The 21,034-nt window shown below is 38.6% G+C and overlaps 1 protein-coding gene across 6 annotated transcripts in view; it reads right to left on the minus strand.

Moving 5' to 3' along the window:
* LOC132195453 (uncharacterized) overlaps positions 1 to 21,034 on the minus strand; it is a 31,523-nt gene continuing 10,489 nt past the window's right edge. For 2 of the 6 annotated variants that reach the window (XM_059617464.1, XM_059617465.1), the window contains exons 4-27: positions 4,956 to 5,012; positions 4,695 to 4,752; positions 4,370 to 4,645; positions 4,128 to 4,312; positions 4,030 to 4,065; positions 3,942 to 3,975; positions 3,828 to 3,892; positions 3,660 to 3,762; positions 3,361 to 3,596; positions 3,225 to 3,296; positions 3,110 to 3,143; positions 2,931 to 2,998; positions 2,775 to 2,877; positions 2,471 to 2,709; positions 2,340 to 2,412; positions 2,213 to 2,268; positions 2,117 to 2,152; positions 1,950 to 2,064; positions 1,775 to 1,890; positions 1,582 to 1,650; positions 1,477 to 1,513; positions 1,332 to 1,411; positions 1,177 to 1,279; positions 1 to 1,122 (exon numbers count right to left, since the gene is read on the minus strand). In XM_059617464.1, coding sequence (XP_059473447.1) covers positions 872 to 1,122; positions 1,177 to 1,279; positions 1,332 to 1,411; positions 1,477 to 1,513; positions 1,582 to 1,650; positions 1,775 to 1,890; positions 1,950 to 2,064; positions 2,117 to 2,152; positions 2,213 to 2,268; positions 2,340 to 2,412; positions 2,471 to 2,709; positions 2,775 to 2,877; positions 2,931 to 2,998; positions 3,110 to 3,143; positions 3,225 to 3,296; positions 3,361 to 3,596; positions 3,660 to 3,762; positions 3,828 to 3,892; positions 3,942 to 3,975; positions 4,030 to 4,065; positions 4,128 to 4,312; positions 4,370 to 4,645; positions 4,695 to 4,752; positions 4,956 to 5,012 — 2,502 coding nt within the window. In that variant the 3' untranslated portion in view covers positions 1 to 871. Of the gene's footprint in view, positions 1,123 to 1,176; positions 1,280 to 1,331; positions 1,412 to 1,476; positions 1,514 to 1,581; positions 1,651 to 1,774; positions 1,891 to 1,949; positions 2,065 to 2,116; positions 2,153 to 2,212; positions 2,269 to 2,339; positions 2,413 to 2,470; positions 2,710 to 2,774; positions 2,878 to 2,930; positions 2,999 to 3,109; positions 3,144 to 3,224; positions 3,297 to 3,360; positions 3,597 to 3,659; positions 3,763 to 3,827; positions 3,893 to 3,941; positions 3,976 to 4,029; positions 4,066 to 4,127; positions 4,313 to 4,369; positions 4,646 to 4,694; positions 4,753 to 4,955; positions 6,192 to 21,034 lie in introns of those variants that run through there. The other 4 variants (XM_059617462.1, XM_059617461.1, XR_009441642.1 and 1 more) reach the window with 4 other exon arrangements.

The following is a 21,034-nucleotide window of genomic DNA, read 5'->3' on the forward strand; positions in this document are numbered from 1 at the left end:
CTTAAAAAAATACCTTCTATATAATTTCACTATAATCAAATAAGAGACTGAAAAAATAAAAATATCTTTTTGCCATCTCATCACATGACTGTATCAAAATTTTGAATTAAAACAAATGCAAAAGTTTACCTTTTGATTGTGATTAACAGCCACTTAACCCTTTCGTTGGCTTTTACGTGTGGTATGTACAACACTTTATAAAATCCATATATGCACGTAGCAGACCGGCCTTATTAGCGATTGGCCACACAAGCATCATCTCTTCTCTCGCCTTTGAGAAAGAACCGCTTTTGAGCACCACAAGGAGATTTAATGCTTTGCACGCCTATTTCACAGCTCTTTTAATTTGAATTTAATCGCGCTCGGCCTCAGCTGATAATGATCCGTGGCTAATTTGAATGGTTGCCGCGCGAGCATTTTGAGGTTTTCCTCCAAAATTTCCTCGATCGTTTATGACTAATAGTCTGTTTTCGTCGTGAAAGTTTTAAACTTAATATGATTTCTATAAAAAAAATTGGCAGTTTTGTTCTCAAATCTTAATACTTGTGATAGATAAAATTACAAGATTTTGACAATAAATTGTGTTTATTGATAAAGATTGTGTCACAAACAAAAGCTTTCAAAACAAATTTTTCCCCAGCCAGTTTCCACATTAATAAAAAATAAATCTTACATAATATTTTACCATAAAATCCAAACTAAAATTTAAATCAGTGTCGACAAAACGAAAATTTTCTATAATCTCATAGTTGGTTTTATCATCGGTATAATTCCTCTGACAATATAAGATCAAATTTGAAATTTTATATTATCCGTGAACATGATTTTTGCTGACTATTTTATTTCAAGCCAATAATTTCAACGATAAAAATTATTTGCACAAGAAGAATTGAACTGCAGTTGATTCGCAATCACTATAATGCAGTGAATTTTCCGGAGCCATATTTTCAGACATCATTCGTAGAAATAAACATTTGCTTGATTTGTAGCACGGATCTGTCGGCGTTTTCTTCATTGGAAAAAGTGTCTCCGGTATTTTCGCACCCGAGGAACACCAGAAGGACAAATCTCCGTTTTCATTCTCCTTGATTGGACCAACCGTAGTCCAAATATCAGGCCGTACTAATTTAATTTTTTTTAAGTTAATTTTTACAAGATTAGAATTAATGCGATTACAAGTTGGATCAAGCAGCAATAAAGCTTCAAGTTCAGTAACATTTTCAACTTCTAAAAGCTTCATTCCGATAGAACAGCAGTACGAATAAGTAACCTCGTACGACTGTAAAGAAATTGAATAATGATCATTAAAACAATTCTCTATTATAACATACCAATTTTGGAAAGCCGGAATTGTTCCTCCCAACAAAATATTTTGCACCGTTGGACACAGTAACTAATTTTCCAATTTCATCTATGAAGCAAAATTTTTAAGTTAAATCAGGTGATATAAAATAATAATTTAATTTTAAATCTGACTTTTCCCTGCTGATTTCAGCTGATCTACTAGAGTGCTCTGCATATAAAATTTGTGCATATAATAAAATAATGCTTTAAAATATTAAAAATATATGATTTATTTACATTTTTGGCGCAGAAATAATTAACGTCGCAGTACTGATAATTTGGCTCGCACATCAACGTAGATGGAAACTAAGTAAGAATAAATTTTTTAGTTAATGATGAAAATATTAATTTTTTTTTTTTTTTTTTTATTATTGTCGGTTTGAAAATGAGTTTTTGAAATTAGTTAATTTTTTTTTAAAGGTATTCCTACGTAATTGTTGGTGGCCGTTTTTATAGTGTACGCCATCAAATACTGGACCATCTGATATTGCGTCATTAAAACGCACCTTAAAATAAGGTAGGCAGAATCGCAGCGGTTGTTGCTTGCTTTCAATTAATGGTATAACAATTAAAAATCAATCTTTAAAGGAAAATAAGCAAATTACTTATGCTAGTGCACTTTTCGTAGGCTGCATAGGCCGATTGCAATTCAGTTTCATTTTTCAATGCATCTTCAAAAAGTCTCAAAATGTTTTGTCCATTTGGCTTCTTGTCCAGAAACTGAATAATAAAAATATGTAAATTTATGCAAGAAAACAATCTTGATATTAACTTTTTTGTAATTTTGGCCAATACATCTCGCGTAACACTTCAAAAAAATTTAAGCATAATTATTTAATTGAAAAATATGCATTTAATAAAACATTACAAGCAGATGATTCGCCGGCATTGTTGGCGTGAAGGTTAAAAGTATATCTTCTTCATCTGTGACCAAAAACATAAAACCACGATGACTTCAATATAAAAATATTTCTTTGGTGGATTTTTATATTAACCATGGTATAGACCGTATGTTTCCTTGCATTCCCACCATTTCTTTACTGCTTCAGTGTTATTGTTTGAACCTGCCTGATTAAAATTTCTTTTCATTCAGCATCATAATTTTAGTTTAAAAAAAATAGATTACCGAGCAAAGAAATAATTTTTCCTCCTCGCAAGGTGCTGTTCCAAGTTCAGTGACATTTGTAGTTTTGTTGAATGATAGGAAAACGCAGTCGTGCTCTTTTTTCGGAAATCCGTAGCCCCAAAGTATCTCTTGCCGATAAAAATACATGTCTGCCGAGCACCAGAAATGCTTTCCGGGGTATTTTGTTGATCTTCCAGAACTCCAGTAAGAATCTGTATCATTCAATCTGGCTGGCAATTCTGAATTCAAAATTCAAGACATAATTAGATAGAACTTCAGAGGCATAAATTTAAAAACTGCAAACTTCTAAAGATTTGAGCTATGCATTCCCTCTTTTCAGATAAATACAGGCTCTCCAAATCCATTCCCATGCTGCAGCAGTAATTTCTTGCATTTTCCCACGTTTTCTTTTTAAAAGATATAATAAATGAAAAAATTAAAAACGGATATTGAAAGATACTTTCACTCTTGAGAAATAGTAAAATTTCCCGCATCGTGCTTGAAACGTTCCTTTCATTGGCCCTGTCTCTATAAAAATGGCAACACTTCAAAAACGCTTATCTAATATCTCAAAGAACAGTGGTTTATATGTAAAAACATAAGAGTATTGAAAAAAAGAAAAAAATCTAATGTCACTACCTTGAGTGAGTCCATTGCTGGTAAGTATTTTAACCTGGAAAAAAATTTCGCATTTATCATGATTTTGATCAATTTTGATGCCAGAGGAAAATTTAAAATAAAAATCGAATATTACGTCCTGTGAATTGCAAAGCCCCGAGGCAGGACATCCGTTTTGCAGAAACTCACCAGGATTTTGCATCAAGCTCTGCGCATTTGCCATTCCGTACGTGTCACGAAAATTGAATTTTTTTATATTTTTATATATTTACCTCGCATGCAAAAGCAAATCGTTTGGAGCACAATTGGTCCCTCAAAAGAAACGCACCATTTTCAAATGAAGCGCTGACGCAAACGTCCCCCGAAACTTGCTGTTCGGCCGGTTGCTTCTTAGAATGCCACATTCCATTTTCAAAATTTCGGTTGTCATTTGCGCACCACACAAAGGTGCCATTGGTGCACCCCATTGATGTGCCACTTGTCCAGAACCTTGAATTATGCGGCCAATCTAAATTAATGAATTGGAAATAAATTACATTTTCCATCTTTTAAATTTTAGTAAAAATTATACTTTTGAATTTCTCGCCTACAGAACCAAGTTTTTGAATTGATTCAAAGCTGATAGGCTTCATTCCAAGGCTGCAGCATTTTTGCCACGCACTCAACCACACCATCTGAAATATTAATTACGCGATTTTTATAACAGCCCTGTTTTGTGTATTAACGAAATTCAAATTACAGGCTCGCCTCCAAAAATAAATGTTGTATTTCCAACATTTTCCCATGCTCCATAAACTTCCGGATCTTCAAATAAAATAATTTAAAATCTCATATTTATATTTTAAATAAAAACCTATGATCTGGTTATCTGCGTCTGTCAAATTTTTCTGAAAGATTCCAACTTACTTTTATTGAAGGTGGAATAAAAAATAAACAAATACTTGTGGATCGCAGTTCTTTGGACAGGAACAAGGTGGCTTTAAATTTGAAAAGTCAAAATATGGTTCTGGCATAGAATTTATAATTTTTAATTAAATACTTGGGTTGTGATTGGAACTGTGGAGGTTGCGGTGGTTGGAATGGTGGTGGTTGTAGTTGAAACAACTTCACTAATTAAACTTAATGTGGTTGTGATACTGGGTATGTCTTGAGTCAATATCACACTTGGCAAATCAGTGTTAATAGCTGATGCGGTAAAAGTTTGTCCCTCTTCGGTAGTTTGTTCTTATTACAAAAATAAAATTTTCCCTAAATAATATTAAAAAAAGTATGAAGTCAAACCAAAAGTTTCTGAGGTGGTTTCGACGATTTCTTGTGGTTGTGTCCCTTCAGTTACCTGTTCTGTCTGCGAGTTAATTTCAGTCTTCGGACTTTGCGACTCAATTGTCGTTGATTCCTGCTTGACAAAAACTTTAGCCGTACTTTGCTGTCGAGTATTTCTGCTTTCAGTCTTCATTGTCTGGTTTTGCTTTTGTGATGAAAACACCGTGCATGATTTCCCCCCGCAGCATTTTATTACAAGCTGCCTTTTATTCTTTTTTGATTTCTGAGATGAAGCTGAAAACAAGCAATAAATAACTTCAGAATTTTTTTATTTAATCGGTACATTTCACATTTCTGCCGGATTTTCGCATAATTCCCTTTTCTGGTGCAATGAATTTTGTCTGTGGAAATTATGATAATATTTTAAAAATTTCGAGATGATATTGTTATTCAATAAACTTGTAATTTTTTTTTTATAATATATTTTAATTAATATATGAATTGCAATAATTCCTTTACGAATTCATTTATACTTGGTTTTCAAATTAGGAGTAAACAAAATTTTTAATTTAATCCTATTAAATAAGAATTCTGTATCACATACCTTGTTGATTAAATTTTTTGTTTGCACCGGAGTCTCTTTCCCGTGAATTTCAAAACACTGACAGAACAAAATATTTCGAAGCAGAATTGATTTTAAAATAGCAGAGCAAATTATGAAATAAGGTGTATGCATACCTCACTTGAAATGGACCATATTATTAAAACGGTTGTGATAAAAATCAAACCACTTCTCATCATTTAATACTTTCTGTTGCGAATTTTCAATATGCTTGAATTCGCAACAGGAGAGGTGGACAGGACACGCTCACTCTATGCACGTTTGCACATAATCTGACGCAATTTTCATTTCAGCTCTTCCCCGTTACGGATGTGGGACACAGTTACGTTTGCCATCGGATATGGAAAGTATATCACATATAACAAAAGCGTGCGTTTTGCATTTCATGGAAATTTTTGAAACTTGCGAAAGAAAACCTTCAACTGGAATTTAATGCTGAGGCTCTTAACGAAGAGAAACGAGCTGCCAGGAATTTCGAAGACAAAGCGTGGGTGTTTTCCATTCATGCAACAAATTCCGAAAAAGCGATTTTTAAAAGCAAACAAAAAGCAGCAGTAAATGATTGGTGATAAAAAAAAGTATGATGGGCCGAGAGGGAAAATTTATCTGCCGCCCCTGCTGTTTGACGGGGTGTCCGTGGAGGCGCGTTCGAATAAATACGAGAAAAAGAGACACACACACGGGTTGATGAGGGTGCGTATTTTTCCTTGAGCCAAAATCCACCTGGAGCGAACTGATGCAGCGGGTCATTCATCAGCAGCAGCTCAACAAAGGCACCTGGTTCTCAAATCAGATTAGGCGGAGCGAGTGAAAGATTGAGTGGTGCGCGCCGTAAAAATTAAAATAAATGAGAAAGAGAGCTGGGGATCGAGAGATGCTGAGTGAGTGGCCGAGATGAGCAGCTTAAGATAAAGGTCCTGCCAGACCTGATGACTCCTTCCTGCTCGCCCGGCTAAAAAATCCAAGGAATTTTTATTATGCACCTGCTGCGCCGCGCGCGGATGCATCATCAATGGACCAAACCATTCACCCTGCCGATCCCACAATGAATCAACTTTTTTCTTCTCATGGTTATCGGTTTATTGGAGCTCCTTGTCATAGGTATTAACAGCTAATCACCTTACAATCATTTTTTTTGTACTTCTTTTCAAAGTGAATAACGAATTTCTGATTTTAAAATTTTTTAAAATCTTACTTTTAAATTTTACAATAACATAAAGATTTTTAAAATAAAAACTGCACACATAATGAACTTTTTAAAATTTTAAAATAATAATAAATATATTCATTACAATAATAAGTTAATTATAATCAATTTACATATACTTTGATTTTAAATTAAAAATATATTTGTTTTGAATTTTAATTTCCTTATTAATTAAATTTAATAGTTTTGTCTTACTTTGGTGGTCTCAAGACAGTGTCAAAAAATTAATTTGTCTTTTTTTTTGACTGGTTTAATATTATTAGATTATACCTTTTCTTTGGAAAATTGAAAAAAAAAATTATTTCAATTGTTTCATATAAAAACCGATTAATCCATTTCAAATTTTAGTCGGAAATAATTTATTTTCTCTTTTCCCAAAAGAAAAATGCAAGAAATATCAAAACCCACACATTGAATAGCTCGCCACGTAGCCAGGATAAATAAGAAATCTTTCATTCCTGAGGCTTGAGGTGTTATAAATGCGAGTCCTCAGCAGGTCATAAATTTCGTGTCTCGTTATATTCATCCACCAGCGCGCAACCACCGCACCAAGCAACCTCCACAATTCCTCTCCATAGTGCTGTGTTTGTATCAGTTTCGTGTGAATAATGCAGGTGGTGCCAAATACAATGCTATAGAGAGAGACCACCTCGAAGGCAATAACTTCCCCACGACCATTATCTCTCTTTCTCATTCAAGTTGTGCATCCTCTTCTTGTAAAATTCCAACGTAATGTAATGTTAATGTATTGAACGCGGACCCAATAAGTCTTATTGACGCGTCCGACTGCGCGCGAGACTATTAATTTCTGGTGAACGTGTGTATGTCTCTATCGAGAACGAACAATAAAGCAATCGACGATTCGCGCGGCCACACGCAAACTGTTACAGCCACAATGGGCCAATCAATTCGCGTAATTTGGCTGGATGGACGCACAGCTTGAGAATTGAATTTGCGAATTCCTTTTACATTTTATTTTGTTGGGGATTATCATTAATTCCGTTCTTATTTCTCACGGTCAATTCACTTAATTGCCGTAATAACGAGATATGGTTTTATTCTGTTAATATAAAATTCAACAAACCTTATAAAGAGGAAAATTTAGTTTGTCTATACATAAAAAATCCAACAAAAATTCAAAAATTGTATGAAATTAAAATTGAAGTATAGCAATTATGACTCGACCAACGTCTTCTGAAGTGTAGGTCATATGTGAGAATATATAATTTTTAATTTCCATATATAATCTGTGTATTTTGTCTTATCATTGGAATGTATTGAAATGCGCCGCCTGCATATGCTGCGAGCAATTTTATATTTAAACGCGCGCAGGTGTACATTATGCATACAAGAGCGGATAAAATATTTAACGCACACTCAAATTTAGAGCCAAATATACTGAAATAGATACGAAACTAAATTTTATTTATGCCAGCAAAATGTGCCAGCCGTAAACTCCTCTTCTCGCGATCATGTCAAATTTATTTATGTTCGGCCAGAGGAGATCAAAATTTTCAGAGTTCATGCGTTCAAGAAAATATGCGCGAATGTTTCTCAAATAATATAATTTTATTTGCAGTTCGGAACGCGAGACGATTTTAATGGACCTCCGAAATATATTTTTCCTGCTGGCCACCGAAAGGAATGAATGAATTAGGGATGAGTAAAAATTTGTTTGGAATTCGAAGCTAACACCTCGGTCACAGCTTGAGCTCTCCAACTGGTTAAACGAGGTATAAATTAGTGGATTTTTGACAACTTTTTATAATGCAGGGCCCTCTTCACGCGGCGCGTCTTTTCTCTCTCTCTCGAGAGGGACGCACAAAATTTCCTTCACAGCACTTTTTGTAAATATGTTTTTATGAAAAAGAGGCGCGTTTTTTAATATCTTTGGCCTGAGGCGCGTATTATACTTAATGGTGTTGAAACGCTGTTTGTATTTAGAAATTTGACAATTTTCATTAGTCTCTGTTGAGCGGTGGAATTTGTCACGGCTAATAATTTCCAACGCCATATATTACACTCAATTTAGGATGCTTTTTAAGGTGACTTTCATCTCTCTTCCATATTTCAGCACGCAACTCCTTATATGACGTTATGAGAATTTCCGCCTGTGGCAAACGTTACCGACTGAGAGAGAGAGAGAGAAAAAAGTAATATATAAATGTGTCAGGATTTGAATTAGTGCGCTCCCCAGTAAATTAGTGATAAATTACTCCCACTCACCGGGAGCGCACAATAAGCAAAAATGAGCACCTAGTATGTGATGAGTGACGGCGGCGTCACTCATCACCACGGGACGAACCCACGCGGACGTTCTCAAGTATCACCTCCGTTAAAGGTATTTATGTAATAACTGTCTTTGGATATTTAATAATAACAATGTCTTCCCTGGGTATCACATTTGTTTAATTGACTATTCCCATAGGATCTAGCACCGTCAGGGCGTAACTCTGACATCTGGAGGCACCGGCGAGATGTCTCTTTTCCACTTATTTAAAATAAGGGACTAGAGATAAAAAAATGGGACATTAATAAAATTCCCCGTTCCATTTTTTCTGCCTCCTAAATGTCGATTTTCCGGCATAGGTGCTTTTCCCTTGGGAAAACTGATTTTCCCCATGCCACCAAAAAGGGGCAAATCGGTTCCTCACATTCCCGACTCACCCGCTCTATCAACCAGGAGCAAGGGAGGATTTTTGGATATCTCTCTTTCTGTTCTTCAGAAAACCAAAAAACTTTTTTCCCGTAAATCAAAGGCGGAGGAAGATTTAAATCTAGATGAGTCAAGTTCCTCCGGAGACGATCCCTCCCGTAGTTTATTATTTCCCTCCAGGGGAAATTTAAACTCTCCACCTCCTGGGGGCGATTATGAACAAATCGGCCCAACCCTGGCCTACCAAACTTATGACATAAACCAGCCAGGACCCTCCTCTCGAGCTGATTATTTAGAGCTTCAAAGTCTCGAATTTCAGCCGTTCACACAAGCTGCAACCCCTTCCCTATCCCCTTATATTACCCCGTCTGATTATCTTGCACAAGTGGAAAACACTTCTGTTGGCACTCTTGATGCCCTGCGTAAGATAATTGGCACTCAATCAGAGGACGAAATCGAGGTGATTACAAATCAGTTCGGTTTGATTGATGTGCAGGACGAGCCACCTTCTGAGGAACTTGTTGAGCAGCAAATTCCTCGTAGCTCAACTCCTGCGGTCCCTAACCTTGAACCGTTAGTAATCAAATCTCGTGACACGAGTACCAATAGAGACGAAAATTCTCAATCGGGAAATAAAATGGCAAATCAGCCTACGAGCCGTGCGCGGCCGATTGACCTCGCCTTCTTCAAAGGCAAACAAAGTATCGGAGAATATTTGACACATTTCAATAGGGTCAGAGCGGCCAATCAATGGTCTGACTCTGAAGCACTTAATATTTTAAAGTGCAAATTGACGGGCTATGCATCGGAGTGGCTACAAGGCTATGAGGAAGACCCGGCGAACGCGAATGTGACGCTCGCTCAATTTTTGACAGACTTAAAAAATTCACAACATGTGCAGTCTGATGCACATGTGGCGGAGCGAGAACTTTACTCCAGGTTCCAAAAACGAGGTGAAAATTCACGCAAATTTGTAGGGGAAATGTTGTCTTTGATCAATAGAGTTGACCCCCATATGCTAGAGTCAAGGCGGATTCGCCTAATTTGCAATAATTTGCATCCCTCAATTTTGGATAGAATCGGTTCTCCCACTACAATTGGTGAACTTATTGCGCGGGCAGAGGATCAGGCGCTAAATCAACTCATTTTGGAACACCGGAGGAAAGTTTGCCCTCCTAGTGACTTTGACGCGGAGTCCAGCCGCTCTAGGCGGAAAAAGGGAAAAACCAAAAAATCAAGTAAATCAAAGAAAAAGAGTAAAAAGAAAAAGTCGGTTTCCGTCTCGGACAGCGAATCAACTAACGCGTCCGATAGCGGCAGTGAGTCTTCTTCATATCCGACTTCTTCTTATTCTTCCTCTTCTTCCTCAACTCACGCGGCCGTGGTTGAAAGGAAAAATAAAAAACTCCCCAAAAATAGTAAGAAAGTTGAACGCAAAATTGGGGAAAAATTGATGAAGAAAGTTGAAAAGCTCATCGCAGCCATTCAACTCTCTTCTGGACCTTCTCACATTCCCGCAGCCATGGTGCCCTCGCAGGCAGCCCCACAAGCGGCACCTGTGCAGGCTGTGGCGCAGTACACGACACCCAACCACTTCCCTGATCAGCCTTATGCTAATTACGACCGCGGTGGTTTTTCTCGTGGCCGTGGCGGCTGGAGTGGCCGTGGAGGCCGCCGGGGTCGAGGCGGCCGGGGCGGTGGCCGTATGTATTATAATTCGGGCAACACGATGCTTTGCAATTATTGTCGGCGCACGGGCCATTTGGAGAGCACGTGCTACAAACGCGAATTTGATTTGAGGAATTTAGGAGGCCACTTTGGACTCCCGGGGGCTGTCGCGAACCCCCAGCCGACATACGGGGCACAATATTATCCACCGGCCAGCCCACAAAACGCGTTGCCGCCATTTCCTTCCTTTCCGGCTCTTCCAGCACCGCCACTGGCGGGCCCAGGGGCACCGCAGGCGGCGGCGCCGTATGCCGTTCATGTGCATTACCCGTCGGCCAAGGAAAACCAAGACGGGAGGGCTTAGAAATTGGGGCCCGACCCCTCCCTAAAACCCATTTTGGGGGCTCCCTCTCTGTAAATTTTGAATCAGTTCGCACTTGCAATGAGAATAATTTTCAATCGAGCGGAAATAGTGTAGGAATCAATTCAGTCACAATTTGCGACAATTCTGCTAATCCACATGTTTTAAAAATTCCTGTAAATATTAATGGCGCAACAGTTCACGCGCTGACGGACACAGGAGCGCAGCTTAGTATTGTCTCTGCAGAATTAGTGAATAAAAAGGAAGTAAAGAGTAATTCAAATATTTTGCTGCGAGGCGCTTCTGGCCGTCTTATTCCGGTTTTAGGTTTGATTTCTCAAAAAATTCGAATCCAAAACACGGATTTTGTACATACATTTGCAGTGGTAGAGAATTTTGCACTTAAAATTTTGCTCGGTTTTGATTTTCTCAGTGCGAACAACGCTAACATTAATTGTAAAAATAAAGTTCTTTTGTTTGGCCCCGCAACAGAGGGTCCCTCTTTCGCTGAACCTGTAAATAAAATAAATTCAATATCTCAGGAGACAATGCAACCTCCTGCAGAGGAAGAGGAAATAGACGAAGTGCGCCCTATTGCAACGATTTGCGCACAACACACACTCGATATTGACGCGTTTGAGAGAAAATTGGTACCAATCTCAATTTCCCACAATTTGACAGAAGGTGAATATTTTGCTTTGCCTGAAGAGCGACTGATTAAAAAACATCTATTTGTGCCGAGTTTCATTTTTCATGTAACTCAAGGCTCAAATAATGTTTGGATTAAAAATCTTTCTAGAATACCTCAGCGCTTATTTCAGGGCCAGAAAATTTTCCACCTTTTCAAATTAGAATCTTTTCCGGAAATTGAAATTTTCCCAATTTCAACACAGTCAATTGACCCTCCTTCAGAGGCGCCGAAAGGGAACCCTTTGGATTTAATTCACATCAATCCTGAATTGTCAAATGAACAAAAGGCACAAATGCGCACTCTGTTGGAAAAATATAAACACCTTTTCCCACACGACACAGAAGATTTACCAACCACAAACAAAATACAACACATTATTAGGTACAAGGGACCTATAATCAAACAAAAACCCTTCAGGGAATCAATGGCTCAGCGCGAAGCGATGCGAATTGAAATTGACAGATTGCTTTCCAAAAATATTATTGAACCATCAGAAAGCCCATTCTCTTCTCCAGCCTTCATTATTCCCAAAAAAGGGGGTGGGTCTAGATTAGTTATTGATTACCGCTGCATAAACAAACATTCAGACCCAAATTCCTACTTTTTGCCTCTAATTTCTGACATTTTGGCTAGTTTCCACGGCGCGAATTTTTTCGCGGCCCTGGATTTGAACCAAGCCTATTTTCAAATTCCTATGGAGGAAGGTAGCAAAATTTTTACAGCATTTAGCACTTCCTCTGGTCACTATCAATTTAAAGTCCTACCCTTCGGTCTCCATAATGCTCCCGCCACATTTTCTAATCTTGGCGACAGCATTTTGAGTGACCTGCGATGGAAAATAGTAATTTCTTATTTGGATGATGTTTTTTCTTGGGCACCAACCTTTGAGAAATTGCTGGAAAATCTAGATATCATTTTACAAAGGTTTGACGCAGCAAACCTAAGATTCAAACCACAAAAATGCTATTTTGGGTTCCAAAAAATGAGCATTTTAGGTTGGTCAGTCAGCCCTCACGGTGTGCATGTGGATGCGGACAAAATCTCAATTTTATCTAAGCTCCATGAACCAAAGAACGTGAAAGAATTACTCAGGGCGCTCGGGATGATTGGCTATTATAGAAAGAGTATACCAAACATGGCAAAAATCGCAAAACCTCTTTATGATTTGGTAAAGAAAGACACAAAATTTGAATGGGGACCACAACACTCGGAAGCTTTTCGCACCCTTCTAGATAAAATTTCAAAACCCCCAATTTTGGCTCATTTTAATCCTTTGGCTAAAACATTTTTAGAAACTGATGCGAGCCACATTGCGTTTGGCGCGGTGCTGTCACAGCTAGACGAGCATGGGAATAAACGTCCCGTTGCTTTCGCTAGCCGAGCGACAACGCCGTCCGAAACCAAACTAGCAAGCGCTGCTCTAGAGTGCTGCGCACTTTCCTGGGGGATTTTGTATTTCAAATTTTACCTCAATGGAATTAAATTCACTGTACTTTCAGACAGCCATGCAATTTGTTCCATTACAAAATTAAAAGACCCTTGGGGCCGAATTGGGCGTATTTTGATGCGCCTCCAAGCTTTTGATTTTGACATGGCACATATTTCAGGCAAAAAACATGTCTGTCCTGATTTTCTCAGCCGCTCCAGCGCTGATTGGTTGCCGTTTGATGAAGAAAATTTCTTAGCGGAACTAGAAATTCCTGCGTTTTTCACCGAACTTGTAAATATTAAAAATGCTCAACAAACTGACGACAAAATTGTAAATATTAAATTAGCGTTGGAAAGAAATGACACAAGTCGTCAGTATAAGCAATTTATATTGCAAGATGGGCTCGTTTGCAAACGAGGCACGAGCCCGCGCAGCTGTCTTCTGCTGCCTCTTATTCCCGACTCGCTAAAAACACAGCTTATGCAAATGTTGCACGAAGATGTTCTCTGCGGTGCTCACTTGTCATTTGCAAAATGCTATGACAAAATCAAAACTAGGTTTTTCTGGTTTCACATGATTCGCGATATTAAACAATTTATCCGTTCATGCCCTATTTGTCAAAGTTTTAACAAATCAACCCAACGTAAGTTAGGCAGTCTTATGCCAGTGGACCGACCTAGGACGGCCTTCATTAAGGTGTGTCTGGACTTCGGAGGTCCATTCGTCCGGTCCACTCGCAGGAATTGCATGCTCTTGGTTGCAGTAGACTACCATTCTTCTTGGGTAGAATTACGAGCTTGCAAAGATGCCACAGCCAAAACCACAGCCACTTTTCTATTTGAGCAGTTCATTTGCCGAACGGGCCTATTTTTGGAAATTGTTCATGACCGGGCCCCAGCGTTTACAGGTGAGCTCATGACTGAGTTCTGCGAATTAATTGGCACTCGCCAGGTGAGAATTAGTGCGTATCACCCAGCTTCAAATGGGAAATGTGAAAGATTTGTTAAAACAGTCAAATCAATTGTAGCTAAATACGTGAGTCCTTCACAAAAAGATTGGGATTTACGTTTGCCACAAATAGCTTTTGCCCTGAATTGCTGCACCCATAAGTCAATGCAAGAGTCACCTTTTGCTCTTGTTTACGGCCGTCAGCCAATTCTCCCCTTTGATATGATTTCAAACGAAAGTTTCCGAGACCCGTTTGTAATTGACATACAAAATCGGCTTGCTCTCGCCGAGGAGATAGTTGCAAAAAACTATTCTAAACAGCAACGAAAAGACAAAGAGCGCTATGATGCGCGTCGCCGCTTAATTAAATTTAAGGTTGGCGACTGGGTTTCAGTTTTCACTCCACGCGCTAAAATTGGACTGTCGAAAAAGTTACTCCCTGTATATATTGGACCTAAGGAGATAACAGGAATCATCAGTCCAATCTCGTTTCGCGTACGCATGAGCCTTCGTCCTGGCGCAAAGGAGGAGGTCATAAACATTGAACGACTCAAACCCTTTTTCACTCGCGATGCACAACCCCAAGGGGTCCCAAATAGGAATAATTCGACTGAGCGCGATTCGTCTCCGGCTGCGGTCGAATTAAACCCTGAGTCTCAGGACGCGCAATCTGCTAACGCGACACCTGATTTAGACTCAGACTCATCTTAGGGTGTGTAGTACGCAAATTAGCTCAATTTGGGCTACCTGGCACAACTGTTGTTATGCCTGGAAATACGTGGCAAATGGAGAAATAGTTCCTAAAAAATTTATAAATAAAAATACAAAAAATTGGAACATTTTTCTATTATGGCCACTTTAAATAAAATTATTCTATTCATTTTTTTTTTTTTCTCCTCTACCACCTAGACGTGGCAGTAGCCTACTTTTCAGTGCGTTACTATGGCCACTTTAAATAAATATTTATGTAAATATTTCTGTAATTTATATGTATATATATATATTTCTATTTTGCCCTGAGTGCTAATCAATACAGTTCACTTTTTCATTCCATTTTTTCTTGGAACTTTAAATAAATTAGATTTTTTTTTACTCTTTCGGTCAATACACTCTTCTTCTATATGTATGAATTTTTTCATTTTTTTCCATTCATAAGAAAACACCTAAATCACCGCGGCACTGAGCGCACATCATATCAGCTCAGAATTATTAGAAGCGCGGTGGCCCGAGAGAAAGAGCGGTGCCTCACCCGCGAGCACGTGGCGACCGGAGTGTCTTGGCGATTTGATTTGGGACATGCGCTGTATCGCGCTCTGCATGTCGCAGCGGGCAGGCAGCTCTCGCGCGGAGTCGCCATTATTGCCCCTAAAATCATTTGTCCAAAAACCAATATCCCCAATATTTGCCCTTAAAACAAATGCCCAAAAATGAACTATCCTAAATTTTTCACTCAAAAATTCCCTAAAAAGTGAATGTCCCAAAAATATTTGCTCTTAAAAGAAAAAAAAAAATCTTGGACAGTCCTTCTGATCACTTCTAGTTACCTTATATTAAATTTTGTCAACCTTCATCGATAGGGGAAATATTTTAGAGCAAATAAATTTTGAAACATTTGGGAGTTTTGCAATTAGGGGCAAAGCGGGTCTCCTCTCGCACGACTTCTCACAGCAGCCGGCGCGGCATTTCTCGCGCTCGGGTCTTAGTTACTATTTTCTTTAAAATTTTATAGCACTCATTCTAGAGCTCTGAAAATTCTCATTCCTTGAGTTTTTTCAATAAATATATCTGTCTACGCACCTCAAAATACCTAACTACAACCATATACAGTTAATTTCTTTGAAAATTACACTTATAAAAACATGATTATTGCACTTATAAATACTTTGCACTTGAAAAAATTTTGTTGTTATTTTCTTTCGAGACCTTTTCATAGGGTTTTATTCCCAGCTATATAGCTTGGACATTAATTTCATTTTTTCAATTGTACATTTCCAAAACAAAATTATTTTTTCAAATGACATTTTTTGTCACCCACACTCCTACAGGCCAGTGATGTGCCTGTGTGAAATATACATATTCATCGTTTCACTGCACCTGTGCAATTCTTAACAAGTAATTAATAATAATAGCTGAGGAATGGTGCTCAATAGCAACCATAATTGTGTTTAGCCAGGCCGTCAGAGAGACTAAAGGATTTAATAACGATCCTGTATCAAATCAGATTCCACAGGGCCCATGTGGATTTAATTTTAGAATCGTTATTTTATTCCTTTTGCAATATTATTTTATGAAAACTACGCGCGTAGTCTTTCTTTCTGATGAAAGTGGAAGCCTTGGCGCCTCAGCCGACTCTATAAAGAGCCGAAATATTTGTGTTATATAGTCCCACTTGCATTTTTGATGTCTGCAGAACACATATTCTGATTGTCAAACAGAATTTTATTGATTATACACTGCACTTGTTCATATATTATTAGGGGAAAAATTAAAAAAGGGTTCCAACAATTCCCTTTAACCTCTCCTTCAATTTCTGTCCATGATAGTCTTTCTTTTATTGGTGTTAAAATTTTTTTTTAATATATCACAATATTTTTTTTTTCTCTCCTCTCTGTACTCGTCCCTTTGTAACACCTATTTGATAGTTCTATCGGTGCTCACGTTTGTTTAAGATGGACCAAAAAATTTGGGGACCTGCCGATGCTGAATTCCAACAGTACAAACTACTGGTTTTCATGCTGCAGCGAGACTGTCCCTTTTTACTGCCACCAAGACCTAGGTGTCAAATTTACGAAGTGACAGGAGATTTGTTCCGCTGGCCATCAGAGTACAAGGCACATGCGGTAGCAGCAGATTTAGGGATGTATAGGGGGCTCGCACGTTCCTATGTCAATCTCTATGGCAAGGTTAACCGCCCTTTGACAGAAAAGGTGCGCCCTGGCACCATCCTGCCGGTCAAAGTAGAGGGTCGCGGTGTCTACACCGCCACAACGTGGCTGCATTTGGTCACAAAATGGAAATCTGAAGATAAGATTTCACATCGTCCGAACGCGTTTGTTTGCAATATCCAGATTGCCATCCGGAAATTAGCAGCATATTGCCATGACCACGGGGTCCGCTCTCTCGCGATTCCAGCCCTCTGCAGTGGGCTAGACGAAATGCCCCCAGAATACATCCTACATTTGCTGCAGCTCTATTTTGCCCCGGTTGACACCACGATTTTTATCGTGCGTCTTCCACGCACCACCGGGTAGACACACAATTAATGTAGTGGATTAACAAAATTTTTATTTATATTTGATTCCAATTTTTCTCAGATGCACAGTACTACCGAGCCTAGTACTTAATTTCAAACATCATTATCACTTTCAGATTAATTAATTTTGCCAGCAAATTAATTATATAATCTTGAAGGTTTTCAAATTATTTATTTGTTACCTTAATTCAAACACAATTTTTTTATTAATTCTTTACACTTGTTTAACATCCACTACATTCGTACATCTGGAATCTATAATTTTTTTATTTATTCTCATTTTGCGGTATTAAAATATTACAATTTTTTTTTCTCTCTGATGAATATATACCATTTTATTATTTTTGTAACCAAATTATATGACTCATTAGATTTCCACTCATAACCACCGCACAAATATGTTGTTTTCAATAATTATTTTTACTGGTCTTGTCAAGATGATTTTTTTCTTGTTTAGCATAACTCATTGTGCAATTATTCTCTCCTGGGTCTGACGCATTTTCTTTTATTATTAAAAATCATTCTTCAGTTGAATTATTAATTTTTATTTCAAGATACATGAGTTCTGATTGTCGTACTCAAATTAATATTTTTAGTTGCGTCTAATTTTTTTTGTCGTCTTTGTCAGCATACGCAATATGCAGACTTCCTGGCTCTGCGGTGCACATTCACGTCCGCTGCACCTGGTTTGGCGGTCTAACAGTTGACATTGCAACTAGCAGTTTTTTTATCACATCAGCGTCTGACCGCTCTCTTCTACGAAAATAGCTCAACACAAATTAAAATAGCACAATTGCAGTTATGCGTGGGTTTAGCACATTCATCGGGATTATCACACCATCCTGTTTCCGCCGACATAATGCACAAAAATGCACTCCTTCTCAATTTTTGTTGTTTTCATATTCAGCAACTTATTCCGCTGCATAATTTTTTTTTCATTGTCAGCTAAAATCACTGGTGACCACTCCAACGTTTTGGGGCTGGTCACTCTGGCACGACTCTTTAACACAAAGAAGCGGGCCGCCTCATCATGCTCGCGTCGCGCGGGCCGCGACTCACCACTTTTGGTGTCTGTCTGCTGAGTATCACTAACTATTTCTCAATTGTTCTAGCTGAATTCCAATTGCACCCGGGGGTTTTGGTCAAACAATTACAATTGTTTCCATCGACTTCTATTTACCCAATTGTTTTTGACATCGAATTACCTCAATATGCCCCTCTTGCTTCTATGTTTGGGTATCAAGTTTCCACACCACCGGAAGATCCCTTTCTGAACTTGACACGTATTTTGAGCAGAGCAGATTACACACTTGCCAATTTGACTCAAATGTAATTTGACACAGACCTGGAGCAACTTAACTTTCGAATCCCACGCGCACTTGAATTCATAGGAACTTTCTTTAGTTATTGTTGTTCTCTTGTCACCCATGCCGACCTGCCGCCCACTGGCACCCAAGCTCGTGATCAACTCAAAAAATTAAATGTTGAAATCGCAAACGCCTTCACAAAAATTTCCCAGAATAATGGCCAACTCTTCCAGTTCGCGTCAAATATGAGAAATTATATTCAGGAAATTTCTCATAGAATTAAAATCACTTTGGCCGCGGCAACTTCTGCTCACGACAAATTATTACTCCATCATACATTTAATCTGTATGTGAGAGTTCTCCACTCATTCACGCACTTGATCAACTTGCAAAATTCCCATTTCCTTCAAACACTCTTTTCCTCGTGCGCGACTGGCAAATTGAATCCTTTGATCGTACCGCCGAGCAAACTGAAATTAGCTTTAACTGAACTCCGAGAAAAAATTCAGCCAGAAAACCACACGCTTGCGATTCCAACAGCAAAATTGGATTATTATTATTCAGACGATTTGATTTCCTGTTCACGCAGCACTATCGCGATGACCTTAACCCTTCGAATTCCTCTTTTGACTACCACTCAAAAATATTCACTATACTCTCTTCAAGCGGTTCCATTTTCTTCTGATGGTAAAATCTGTAAAATTGAAGTGCCCTCGCACGTCGCAATTTCATCTCAAACTTCTGCTCACTCTGCAATTCGGACCTTCCAACCAAAAAAATCTCTTGGCCTTTTAAATGACATTAATTTACCAACAACTGAACAAAGATGCATTGCTGCCCTTCTTTCTCCCACTGCAACCCTCAATGATCTACGAAATTATTGTCCTTTTCAGTGTTTCTCCACAAATCAAATTAGCATTCTGCACATTGACGAGAGGAACTTTATCATTACAAATGCAGCGAATTTGACGGCCCATTGTGGCACCGCGCGTCACTCCCTAGCCACACAAGCAACCACGGTAGGGGCCCTTCAAGTGCATCTCCCTTGTAATTGCTCTCTTTACGCCAATACTGACAAAATTATTGAGACAAAATTCCCCTGCCTTCGGCCTGACACAAAACCGGCATCTATTCGTTTTGTTCCTCACGCGTGGACTCATCTTCCTTCTACAATCTATATTTCTCAAATTTCAAAAATTCCAAATCTTACAGCTATACTTTCGGAAGATTGGAACAAATTTTTGCCTAACGAACCACATCTGCAGAATGCGACGGTCACCGTTTTTGATTGGTCTTTTGTACAAATTGTCTCAAATTATATTGGCCTGTTTCATTGGGTAACTTTTGCCCTCCTCGCGTGGATCATTGTACGCACGCCAAGCCTACTTTGGGGCCTCCAAAATGCAAATCGGACACCAAAATCATCGCGCCGCAGGCACCGAATTTACCAACGACGGCCACTACCCGCGATACCGCGCTCGCAGCAAAATGACTCCTCTGCGGAACCCCCTGATGCACCACCACCTCCGTAATTATTTCACGCGGCGGTGTCATACGATTCATTTCATTATCCACTTTTCCTCACGGCAGTTCTTCTTCATTACTCCTTCGGTCGCGCGTGAGTTCATCGCAAGTTTAAAATTATTAATTTTTAATTATTTAAATACTTTTTGGCTCTTCATTATTCTCCTTCCTTCAATAACGCATTTTTTTTGTATTATTATTATTTATTCTTCTCGGTCAATACAAAAATTTCAAATTGGGTTCTTATTCTTTAATTTTTTTTTCTCTCTCTCTCTCTCTCCTTCACGGCCCTAAATCAATTTTTTTATTTTTCCTCCAGCTTGCGATGGCCACACGACACAATTCTGTCACAAACCACGTTCTAAGACCCCGGACGGCCGTGTCCAGAACACCGCTGGCACTGCTCCGCCGTCTGCTGTCCATTCAGAAAGGACTTTTGAGTATCGCGACTCGCCATATTCGCGATCATGAGTTTCTTTTTGCTCGACGAGAATTAGCCTCATGGACTGATATAGCAGTTCACATCTTTCAACTCTTCAAAGAAATGGACGGCCAACCATTTCCTTCTTGTATTTTTCTGGTACGCCCTTTTAATCGAACTTCTCAATCTTCTCAACAAGCCCTTCGTGGATTTCTTCGCGCGATGCGTCACAATATAAAAATCGCTATCAATCTTTGCCACGCCGCATCTTATGATCATCGCTCGCCGTTTTCGCCGCCGCGTCTCCTGATGGAGCGTTTTTACACGACACGACTGGCCCTGTGTGATCGGCTACCTCAGGAGTAAAATCACAAGCCGAGTTTCATAGGTTTCGCTTTTATTGCACATTTTTTTTTTTTTTTTTTACATTATATGGCATTGTAAATTTTTCTTTCACTTCCAATGTTTGCACTTCACCTGAATTTGTTTTTCATTCCAATTTTACTTTTCTCATTGACTATGCGCAATAAATTTTTTTTTTTCTCTCTCACCAATTTTCAATTCACATTATAATTATTTGTTCAAATAATTATCTT

Source organism: Neocloeon triangulifer, unplaced genomic scaffold, assembly GCF_031216515.1.
Source record: "Neocloeon triangulifer isolate White Clay Creek 2 clone unplaced genomic scaffold, ASM3121651v1 ptg000009l, whole genome shotgun sequence".
In the NCBI taxonomy this organism is placed as follows: Eukaryota; Metazoa; Arthropoda; class Insecta; order Ephemeroptera; family Baetidae; genus Neocloeon; species Neocloeon triangulifer.